This window comes from Triticum aestivum, chromosome 6B (genome assembly GCF_018294505.1).
Source record: "Triticum aestivum cultivar Chinese Spring chromosome 6B, IWGSC CS RefSeq v2.1, whole genome shotgun sequence".
Classification (NCBI taxonomy): Eukaryota; Viridiplantae; Streptophyta; class Magnoliopsida; order Poales; family Poaceae; genus Triticum; species Triticum aestivum.
In genome coordinates this window covers 62294307-62306496 of record NC_057810.1, presented here as the reverse complement: position 1 = coordinate 62306496, position 12190 = coordinate 62294307, and the positions used below count along the sequence as shown (strand labels likewise).

General features: G+C 45.3%; 1 protein-coding gene across 3 annotated transcripts; it reads right to left on the bottom strand.

Annotated features, from left to right (window-relative positions):
• Window positions 1-1326: 1326 nt before the first annotated feature.
• On the bottom strand, window positions 1327-6056 carry LOC123135786 (fructan 1-exohydrolase). 3 transcript variants are annotated; one of them, XM_044554999.1, is made up of 8 exons: window positions 5653-6056; window positions 4375-5497; window positions 3668-3676; window positions 2702-3582; window positions 2432-2590; window positions 1969-2210; window positions 1783-1876; window positions 1327-1695 (listed from the first exon to the last, which is right to left on the bottom strand). In XM_044554999.1, exons 2-8 carry the CDS (start codon window positions 4631-4633, stop codon window positions 1489-1491), a joined length of 1851 nt encoding a protein of 616 aa, XP_044410934.1. In that variant the 5' UTR covers window positions 4634-5497; window positions 5653-6056; the 3' UTR covers window positions 1327-1488. The 3 variants fall into 3 exon arrangements, with proteins under 3 accessions (XP_044410934.1, XP_044410935.1, XP_044410936.1); XM_044555000.1 differs by having other exon boundaries at window positions 5321-5497; window positions 5653-6055; XM_044555001.1 differs by having other exon boundaries at window positions 5300-5497; window positions 5653-6054.
• Window positions 6057-12190: the final 6134 nt, after the last annotated feature.

The window sequence follows — 12190 nt, the reverse complement described above, 5'->3', positions numbered from 1 at the left end:
AATAACAGACGGAATCACTGCCTCTATTCTGGTGAATGTACAGTACAGTACTAGCAGCAGGACCATCTATACTTTTATTCTGATGTACAGTGCTTGTAGGTCTGCGTACTAGCTACTACTAGTAGCCACTGCTGCTATTGATTCTCCCGAGCAAAACTTTACTCTATAAAATTAGCGGTGGCAGCTCCTTTAGACTAGCCACAGTGGAAGTAACTTCAGTAGTAACATCGAGTCCAACTCAGCAAATTTGCTTATGTGGCAATGAGTTAATGAAGAGAGAGATAGTTTGAGTAACTTAGCTAGTTACTGTAACATCACATGTCCCAATGCAATATGAGTCTATAACTTAATAAATGAAGCTTTGCATGTTATCACACTTATGTTACTACCCATTATGAAAGTGATAACATAGTCTAGGGATATGTGTATGTTACTAGTGTATGTTACTATCCATTGTGGCTAGTCTTAGTCTACTACCCCAAAGAAGTACTACTAGTACTTTGTCTTTTACACAAAATATATAGCGACGGTGGTTCACTGTGGTACTACTCAGGTTCGCCTCTTCCCGATGCGGCCGTTGGATTCAGTGCACACGAGCAGTGGAAGAGCACTTGAGTACAGCAACAGACGCGCAGGTCGGACCCCTGTGTTTTCTCGGGTTTCGGTCTATTCGGTTACCCAGCAATAAACCCGAATTCACCAGACTAAATTCGGTTTTCCTCAAATGAAAACCGGACATACAACCGAAGTTCTCGGTTTCGATGAATTCGGCTTTGGTGCCGGTTAATTCGGTTCGGGACATCGGTTTTCGGTTTATATGCCCAGCCCTAGCCACAAGGAAGGCTCAGGGACTTGACGAATCGCCACAACATTGATGTCGGGCAGGGGATCCCACATAGAATTGAGGCTGGCGAACTAGCACATAATCGGAGGACGCCCACGAGCAAGCACCAAATAGAGTATAGTAGCCCAGAACTCGCCGGCTCGACACCAAAGCCGCCTCTCAAACAAAGCCCGCACCTTTCACACATAGCACCACTCACACGGACCCCCCCCCCCCCCCCCACACACACACACATGCTAGACGACTCCCATAGGGAGGTCACAACACCACTGATGAATCTGAATGGGATTGTAGATTTTCACCTTGGATCGAGGGGGAGGGGACATCGACAGTGCCTCCTAAGGGAGCGCAGCGCCTACGGGGGATTGCCGCCGTCATGATCGGCCAGGCCAAAGAGGGGCTCTCTTGGTCCCACCAGCCTACAGAGGGAGTAGTAACTACTCTCTATGTATTAAAATTTAAGACGTTTATTACTCCCTATGTATCAAAATTTAAGACGGTTTTTGATATGGAGGGAGTACAATATATGAGTTCTAGAAATCAAAAAAATGATAGGCTATTTTTTCCTGTTGAGTGTCCTTATTTCTGCCAGGCAGTGCTCATGAATGATAAAAGAATCGAGAAAATCAAATTGCTTCTCTTTTTTAAATAGCACTCCAACCCTTCTCCACGTTCACTTCTGCCTTCCTCATGGTCCATGCGCTGAGCTGTGGCACCCTGACCGTGGCACTTCCATTGTTGAAGGCATACATGTGGGCCTTGCCGACACCGGCGAGCACCGCTGGATAAACTCTGGACGTGATGCAAACCCTACCACCACCACCGAAGCTCTCCACCGCCGACCGATCAATCTGCAAGGCAGCATCCATCCATCCATTTTCAACTCTGACATATAGGAAGTGAATAAAAGGAGAAATAGCAGAGCCTCCTTAGCTTACCAGAGTTCTGAGAGATATCTGCCTCTCCTTTGCAAGATCAAGTTCAAAGAAGCCTCCATAGGCTGGTGTGTACGGTGATGGTCTGATGGAAGACCTGTGCAAAGAAAAGAAAAAAAAATCAATTTAGTTTTCGGACTTCTATGGAGAAGACTAGGCAAAATTAAGGGAAAAAACATAAGCACTGACCTTCTTAGATCAGAGCACATGAGTATCATGTACTTTTGCTGTGACTTGTAGACTCTGAAGTGCACGACAGTGTGCTCATCCATGTTGTTGGAGGCCAGAATAACAAGTCCAAATGGCCCTATACCACCATGAACCGATGCACCGGCTTCACAGCAATGCTCCTCAGGGTCGAAAAGCCAGGAAGAATTAAAAGGTTCGGCGGCATTGATGGACGTCAGCTCAAAATATATCTCCACATCAGCCTGTTTCAAGAAAACTTGTGCCTGATTAGCTACAGTTGCTCTTAAAAATACATGACACACCAAAGCTTCAGAATATATACCTATCCTTCTCCTGAAAAATGCACTATACAAATAATTAGCAATTATCAGAAGGCCCTACAGTTCTTACTGGCATGACGCCTCTCGAAATAACATAAATTCTCCTGAAGACCAAGTAAGCCTGTCTGTGAAAAGGAAACTACCTGAAAAGTGTCAACTCCATTGATCTCAAACATATCTCCCTTGTTGAGCTCAAGTCCTTGATGGTTGATTTCATTTGTTCGAAGGGACTCAATCTCATCAACTGGCCATTGCAGCAACTGCTTGCCATTGCTGTCTAGCCAAATCGTCCTGGGGATTGTCTAAACATAATAAAAACTGAGCTTAAATATGTTACATTGATTTGCTAAATCAATTAAATCATTATTCCAATATGATATGAAGCACAGCCAATTAGGGGCGGATTTGCTTACATGGATTCCTGCCCAACCTTTTGCAACATCATCTGAACGACAATCTGCCTCCTGAGACCAACCCCATATGATCCTCCTGCCCTTTTTCGAGTCAAAGAATGACTTTGAAGCATAGAAATGGCCATAATCGATCCTCAGCCACAGCCGACAGTCATCTACGATAGTATCTGGCAGAAAGGCATCACGTTTGAGATCATAAACCCCAATCAAGTACTTATCAAAGTAATCCACACTCATTTTGAGAGCATGCTTGGTGCCTCTTAAGATTGCTGCGGACATGTCCAGTCCACTGTTATTGCCTGGCAACACCGCAAAGAAATCCAGGCACTCCCACATATTGCACTTCCGCATATTGCATGAGTAGTTCTGTGAATACAGTGGGTGATCAACTATTGTCCAACTCAAAAAGTCTTCACTCTTGTACAAAAGTGCAGCAGTGTAGCCTTTCAGCTCGGCACCAACTGCTATTCTCCACAGTCCATCTGGTCCGATCCAACCGGTCGTCGGATCCCTGAATTGGCTTCTGTTCAAACCCGGTACTACCGGTTGGATCACTGGGTTATTGCCAATTTTGGTCCATTCTCTCAGGTACGGGTCAGACGGGTTCTTGGGAAGCACAAGGTTTTGGACCTGACGCTTGTCTCTCCTGCCACCGGTGTATAAGATGACCGGTTGACCACCAGATAGAATTGTGGCTGAACCGGTCCAGCAGCCGTCAATGTCACTAGGGTTATCCGGTTCTATCACAGGTTCAAGCTGGATCCAGTTGACAAGGTCTGTCGAAACCGAATGGCCCCAAGTTATGTCACCCCAACACCAGAGGGCGCAGTGGGGGTTATACTGGTAGAAATTATGGTAGATGCCTTTGTAGTACATTAGTCCTGAAATATTTATAAAGGAAGTATAAGCTGTAGAATACTGCAACTCCTTTTTGTTTAGAGGTGTTTGTGCCTGAGATATTCATACCACATGGATCTTCCGTGTCGTCGTAAATTTCCAAGTATCGCCAATCCATCGGATATTTGGAAAAAAGTGAGAGAATGTCAGTTTCATGCAACAGATATAGAATGATCCATGTGGCCAGTTATGGAAGGGAAAAGCGTCATACTTTGCCTGACTGAATTTGGTCTGGCCAAAAGTAACACTGACGGTGGAGCAAATATGGAAAATATGGAAGTGGCATAAATCTTAGCGAGAAGGTACATAGCACTATTTCTGCAACGAATACTTCTATTTTATTATGCGCAAGCATCTATGGCTACCATCATCTTATGGCAGTATTACTCAAAGTCTAACAGCAGCATTCAGCAAGAGATTTGCACAAGCAATGTGCTGGCCACCAAACTTTTCCATCGTCTCTATTCATTTTTGACACAAAAACGGCAGTTCTGTAATGATAATACTGCCAAAAATATTATGTACTTTAACAATCATATTATTTAATACTGGCACACAAAATTAAGATTGAGTAGTGTGTTCAACTTGGCTTCTCCACGTGGGCAAGCCACTACACAATGAGGTCACATGATTTTTCATGGACCAAGGAACAAGAAAAAGCACACAAAAGCAGAGTGGCATACACCAACAGATGATCCAGAAAGCAGAGATGAATGAAGCCTACAGGAAATAAATAGAGAGGAAACCAAACCAGAGACATGATCACATGAACATACCATTGATCCAGTTCCTGGGAGGCTGGAAGTGGTAGGCAGTCCTGTAGCTCGTGCTGACAATATAGGGGACCTCTGGAGACTGTGCACAGGGGGAGACCTCTGGAGACAGTGGACAGAAGGAGACGTCTGGAGACACTGGACAGCTGGAGCATCTCCCTCCACTCCCATTGCTGCTGCTGTTGGAGAAGAAGAGGTTGGATACAGAGGAGGAGAGGAAGAAGAGGGCAGGGAGGAGGACGAAGGCCCAAGGTAGCGCCATGGCGACAGAAGGAATGAGAGAGCGAGGAGAAGAGATCAAAGATTTATGGGGGTGTGTTGTGACATGTGAAGGCGGCGGCGTTTAAGGAACTGTTTAGTTAGGTGACACTCAAGAGTCTCTTTCAGATAGATTTTTCTGGAGGGGCCTCCGGAGAGTGTAGACAGTCTGGACAGAGGAGGAATCTCCCTCTTTGCTGCTGCAGAGGAAGAGGCTCCGGGAGGAGGAGGAGGGCAGCGGCAACGGCGCCGGCGCTGGCGCCGGCGTGGGCTCAAGGTGTTTATCGGGCTTGCTGAAAGAGGCGGCGCCCCAGTTTAGAGAGGAGATGAAGGAAATGCCATGGCAGAGAATGAGCACCGAGGCGGCTGCGGTGCGTGTGGGTGGCACGGGGACATACAGTACCCGGTCAGCTGGACTTAGCGCCAGTGGCGGAGCAGGATTGGCTGACGCCCCAGGCGAGAAACTAATGGTCAAAAAACACCTAAAAACCCAACTTTAAGGCATACAAAAGTCAAACTATGTTGCATAACTAACCAGATCCGAAACACAATATTCGATGGCAGTATTTGTTCAATGATGGTTTAACTCATAAATTAACACGTATAAAAAATGCCCTAAAAAACACATATCAAAAATGATATATTGCATAAATATTACAAGAGATGGTACCAAATCAAATGATTTATTGACCTGAGCTTCCCATGTGTACATCTTCAATAGTAGAAGAAGGTAAGCCTGCAATGATTTGAAATGCAAAGCAGTACATCTTCAATGATTTGAGTTAAAGGACCTCTTCCCGTGGCTCCCGAGGTCTGAACTTCAAAAACAGAATATTATTGTCTTGTTTCTCTTATTCATTTTGCCTTCCTGTAAAATTACATAGAAACAAAAATGCTAATTCGGTTTCAACATTTACAAAACTGCAGAATTACAAGACTAAGGGAAGGAAACAACATTGAATTTCAATCAAGGTATCAAACAGTGGCATTTGCTAGCGGGATTGAGATGAGCAGCAGGGTTACCTTTGCTTTGCGTGCGAGCTTCGGTGGTGGAATTGGACCGGACGCCGGCCGCTAGGGTTGCTCCGCTCGTCGAGACCTGGAACTGGACGAAGATTCCAAGAAGGAGAAGGGGAGGACTGGGCTGCCCCCTGCCGCACGGGGCTGCAGCCTGCAGGGGAAGCTGTCAACCAAGATTCCAAGAAGGAGAAGGGGAGGACTGGGCTGCCCCCTGCCGCACGGGGCTGTCCGGCTGGGCATGGCGAACGAATAATGTGTCGGCCGCGGCGGGGCACGGCGGCCGGCGGCGAGCGTGCGGCGGCAGGCAGGCGGCAGCCCAGGCAGGGTAGGGTTCTGTTCTTTCTCGTCAGAGTACTCGCGCTCCCGCAGGCGCAGCCGCACGGTCTCCTTTTTTTTTTTCTTGTTCTCGTCAGAGGCTCAGAGCGTGCTTCTCCTTTTTCTTTTCCTTGTTCACTGTGTATTATTGGGCTGAGTCTCAGGTCCCGCTAGGATTAGACAGCCGAGTTCTTTCTTTTTCTGGATATAGGGGGCAGCAACTAATTAACGAGCGTTCCTTGGGGAGCCTTGCAACGATCAGCGCCACTTGGCGCGCTCTCAGCTATTCGCCACGTGTACTCTTCCCGAATTTTTATTTTTAAATTTTTCCGCACGCATTTTCGGCATTTTAAACGGTTTTTTTCGGGTTTTTTTTTACGTTTTGGTTTTTCACCGGTCTTCCCTACCTTTTCGACCAAAAAAATTGCGCAAAAAAACGCATTTTTTCCGCGAGAGTCATGGTTTTGTTTTCGCTAGAGGTATGGTTGTGCTTTCGCGAGAGGCACAGGCGTGCCTATTGAAAACGGAAAAAAACGTGTTTTCTGTTTTTTTTCTTTCGCGAAAGGCACGGTTTTGCTTCCGCTAGAGGCACGGTTGTGCTTTCGCGAGAGTCACGGACGTGCCTCCTCGGAAACAAAAAAAATTGTTTTCTGTTTTTTTTCTTTCGCGAGAGGCACGGTTGTGCTTCGGCGAGAGGCACGGTTATGCTTTCGCGAGAGGCACGGGCGTGCCTCTTTCGGAAAGGAAAAAAATGTGTTTTCTGTTTTTTTCTTTCGCGAGAGGCACGGTTTTGCTTCCGCGAGAGACACGGTTGTGATTTTGTCAGAGGCACGGGCGTGCCTCTTTCGGAAAGAGAAAAAAACCCGTGTTCCCGGTTCGGTTTTTTCGTCGGTTTTTTTTGTCCGGTTTTTTCGTGAAAAAAAGTTTGTCAAAATCTATCAACATAGGATCTAGTTTTGAAGATCTCGACGTGAGAAATCCAACGGCGAAAGCGGTTCGAGATTTGGACGCACGGTTTAAGAGATAAAACATTTTGAATAAACGGATCTACGAAAAAAGGGAAAACTCCCAGGTTGCGACAAGTGGCGGACATGCAGCGCGCCACTTGTCGCAACCTAAGAAAATTGGAGTGATCTCCGCAAAGGGTACTCCTTAATTAGTGATTTCGAGATATAGGGTTGGGCAGACTCAAGGGAAAAAAAGATATTTCTGACGGCTCGGGCCTTTGCCTGGGCCCAACTCCACCGTTGCTTAGCGTCGTAGCCGTGGTTGAACGCGACGCCGTACCGCGTCGGCAGAATGGAGCTGAGGCGGAGCATCATGAGGCCGCTAGGTGCTTAAGGAGGTGCTTTGAAAAATAAATTGTTTTTTTCTCAAGCACCGGTGCTAATTTCTATAAAAGAGACGTCTAATTAAGCGTCTGCCCTGTACAAATAAGCATTGGTGCTGAAAGAAAGTTGGTTTATTTTTTCAAGCACCTCTCCTAAGCACCTTGCATTATACAAGGCCTGAGCGGCACCGCGTGCCTAGCGGCAAGCGTGTCGAGAGCTTTGGCGGCCCGGAGTGAGGAGACTGACCTGAAGATGTTCGATGGAATGTCGCACTAAGGTATTCTGAAAGGATCGAGAAGAGGTGTCTAGAGGGGGGGTTAGACACTAAGTGCCAAAAGGCGCAGTTTTTAATTTCTTTAAGTTGAAGTGGAGTTTTGGCATAAGTTTAACAATCACAATACATATCAAGCAAGCATGCAAAGAGTATATGAGCAGCGGAAAGTAAAGCATGCAACTTGCAAGAATGTAAAGGGATGAGATTGGAGTATGCAAACGCAATTGGAGACACAGATGTTTTTGTCGTGGTCCCGATAGGTGGTGCTATCGTACATCCACGTTGATGGAGACTTCAACCCACGAAGGGTAACGGCTGCGCGAGTCCACGGAGGGCTCCACCCAAGAAGGGTGCACGAAGAAGCAACCTTGTCTATCCCATCATGGCCATCACCCACGAAGGACTTGCCTCACTAGCGGTAGATCTTCACGAAGTAGGCGATCTCCTTGCCCTTACAAACTCCTTGGTTTAACTCCACAATCTTGTCGGAGGCTCCCAAGTGACACCTAGCCAATCTAGGAGACACCACTCTCCAAGAAGTAACAGATGGTGTGTTGATGATGAACTCCTTGCTCTTGTGCTTCAAATGATAGTCTCCCCAACACTCAACTCTCTCTCACAGGATTTGGATTTGGTGGAAAGAAGATTTGAGTGGAAAGCAACTTGGGGAAGGCTAGATATCAAGATTCATATGGTAGGAATGGAATATCTTGGCCTCAACACAAGTGTAGGTGGTTCTCTCTCAGAAAATGTAAGTTGGAAGTGTAGGTTCGTTCTGATGGCTCTCTCCACGAATGAAGAGTGGGTGGAGGGGTATATATAGCCTCCACACAAAATCTAACCGTTACACACAACTTGCCAATCTCGGTGGGACCAAATTGAAAAACTCGGTCGAACCGATTCAGCAAATCTAGTGACCGTTAGGATTTTCGGTGGGACCGACATGCAACTCGGTAGGACCGATATGGTTAGGGTTAGGGCATAACGTAATCTCGGTGAGACCGATTACACAAACTCGGTGAGACCGATTTTGGTAATAAGCTAACCAGAGAGTTGGTCAGGCAAACTCGGTGGGACCGATTCGCTCATTTCGGTGAGACCGAAATGTTATGAAAGAGGAACAGAGAGTTTGCATTGTAATCTCGGTAGGACCGATTACACAAACTCGGTGAAACAGATTTTGGTAATGGACATACACAGAGAGATTACAATCCCATCTCGTTGAGACCGAGATCCCTATCGGTGAGACCGATTTGCCTAGGGTTTGTGGCAGTGGCTATGACATCTGAACTCGGTGGCGCCGGATAGAAAGAATCGGTAGGGCCGAGTTTGACTTTTGGTTTAGGTCATATGTGGATGTGAGAAAGTAGTTGAGGGCTTTGGAGCATATCACTAAGCATTTTGAGCAAGCAAGCCATTAAGCAACACCTCATCCCCTCTTGATAGTATTGGCTTTCCCTATAGACTCGATGTGATCTTGAATCACTAAAATAGAAAATGTAGAGTCCTGTTCTTGAAGCTTGATCCAATCCTTTGTCCTCTGCATCTCAAAGGGGTTCCACAACCTCTAGTCCATGCCACTTCATTGTTGAACTTATCTGAAACATGCTAGGTAAAAGTGTTAGTCCAATAAAAGATATGTTAACATTAATTACCAAAATCACCCAGGGAGTGATACGTCTCCAACGTATCTATAATTTTTTATTGTTCCATACTATTATATTACCCCTTTTGAATGTTTATGGGCTTTATTTTACACATTTATATCATTTTTGGGACTAACCTACTAACCGGAGGCCCAGCCCGTATTGCTGTTTTTTTGCCTATCTCAGTATTTCAAAGAAAAGGAATATCAAACAGAGTCCAAACGGAATGAAACCTTCGGAGGCATGATATTTGGAACGAACGTGATCCAGAGGACTTGGAGTGCAAGTCAAGAAGCAGCTGTAACACCCCCAGTGTCATGCTATAGTAACTCTCTGTGATTAAGCCTAATCATTTGGCTAAAGAATCCTTAATCACCTTTGTTCAATATCTCCTTTCAACTCCCATTTGAATTCAAATTCAAATCATAAGTGAAATTTGAAGTTGCACAAAAGTTGCTAGAAAAATGTTCATCATTTAGCAAATATTTTAATACAATTTGTTGTATTTAAAAACAACATCACTCCTATGCTAAAATGGACACTAACATTTATAACAGTGCCATTCCAGCAATTTAAAATGCAAATTCATTTATGAAAATTCCAAATGAATCTAAACCTCTCCCAAAAATAATTGTGGCAGTGCCTAAAAATGCAATGGACTTTTATGATCCATTTCCACATTTTTCCTAAATCATTAGGGTCCCCAGATAAATCATTTTTCTTCTCTGGTAATTAAAGAAAAGCAAAGAAAAGGAGAAAAGGAAAAACAGAGGGGAGAGAAAGGCACTGACCCATTTGGGCTTCGGCCCACCCGCGCCAGCTGGCCCAGCTAGGCCGGCCCATGCCCCCTCCCCGGTCGCTCTCCCCTCCTTCCTGTTCCCCTGGTGCGCGTCGCGAGGCTGGTCACCGCCGAACCACCTCGTCCGCGACGACCCCCGCGAGAGGATAAGGCCTACACCGCCCCGACGCCTCGGGCTCCCTCCCCACTAGCCCACTCCATCTTGCTCTCCCGCTCCGCCTCTCCCTCTCCCCACCAGATCCTCCTCGCCCAGATCCGTGCTACGTCTTGAGCTTGCGTTGGTTTTCACCGAAGAAGAGAGGATGATGCAGCACAGTAGCGTAAGTATTTCCCTCAGTTTTTGAGAACAAAGGTATCAATCCAGTAGGAGGTCACGCGCAAGTCCCTCGTACCTGCACAAAACGATAGCTACTCGCAACCAACGCGATTAGGGGTTGTCAATCCCTTCATGGTCACTTACAAGAGTGAGATCTGATAGAGATAATATTTTTGGTATTTTTGGTATAAAGATGCAAAGTAAAAAGTAAAAGCAAAGCAAGTAAATAAAGCGATGGAGATTGATATGATGAGAATAGACCCGGGGGCCATAGGTTTCACTAGTGGCTTCTCTCAAGAGCATAAATATTCTACGGTGGGTGAACAAATTACTGTTGAGCAATTGCTAGAATTGAGCATAGTTATGAGTATATCTAGGCGATGATCATGTATATAGGCATCACGTCCAAAACAAGTAGATCGAAACGATTCTGCATCTACTACTATTACTCCACTCATCGACCGCTATCCAGCATGCATCTAGAGTATTAAGTTAAAAACAGAGTAACGCCTTAAGCAAGATGACATGATGTAGAGGGATAAATTCATGCAATATGATAAAAAACCATCTTGTTATCCTCAATGGCAACAATACAATACGTGCCTTGCAACTCTTTTTGTCACTGAGTAAGGACACCGCAAGATTGAACTCAAAGCTAAGCACTTCTCCCATTGCAAGAACTACCAATCTAGTTGGCCAAACCAAATAAGATAATTCGAAGAGACTTGCAAAGATAACTCAATCATACATAAAATGATTCAGAGAAGAATCAAATATTTTCCATAGATAAGCTGGATCATAAACCCACAATTCATCGGTCTCAACAAAAACACCGCAAAAAGAAGATTACATCGAATAGATCTCCACGACAGAGGGAGAGAACATTGTATTGAGATGCAAAAAGAGAGAAGAAGCCATCTAGCTACTAGCTATGGACCCGAAGGTCTGAAGTAAACTACTCACACTTCATCAGAGGGGCTATGGTGATGATGTAGAAGCCCTCCATGGTGGATGCCCCCTCCGGCGGAGCTCCGGAACAGGCCCCAAGATGGGATCTCGTGGATACAGAAAGTTGCGGCGGTGGAATTAGGTTTTTGGCTCCCTTTCTGATCATTCGGGGATACGTAGGTATATATAGAAGGAAGGAGTACGTCGGTGGAGCTCTGAGGGGCCCACGAGGTAGGGGCGTGCCCAGGGGGCGCCCTCCACCCTCGTGACCGCCTCTGGCGCTTCTTGGAGTAGGGTCCAAGTCTCCTGGGTCACGTTCGGTTGGAAAATCACTATCCTGAAGGTTTCATTCCGTTTGGACTCCGTTTGATATTCTGTTTCTTCGAAATACTGAAAAAGGCAAAAAATAGCAATTCTGGGCTGGGCCTCCAGTTAATAGGTTAGTCCCAAAAATAATATAAAAGTGGAAAATAAAGCCCAATATTGTCCAAAACAGTAGATAAAGTAGCATGGAGCAATCAAAAATTATAGATACGTTGGAGATGTATCAAGCGTCCCCAAGCTTAATTCCTGCTCGTCCTCGAGTAGGTAAATGATAAAAAAGAATTTTTGATGCGGAGTGATACTTTGGCATAATTTCAATGTAAATCTTCTTAATTGTGATATGAATATTCAGATCCGAAAGATTCAAGAAAAAAGTTCATATTGACACAAAAATAATAATACTTCAAGCATACTAATCAAAGCAATCATGTCTTCTCAAAATAGCATGGCAAAAGAAAGTTCATCCCTACAAAATCATATAGTTAGGCTATGCTTCATTTTCGTCACACAAAGATGTTCCCAACTTCTATACCCCCGATGAAAAGCCAAGCAATTGTTTCATACTTAAATAATCTCAAACTTTTTCAA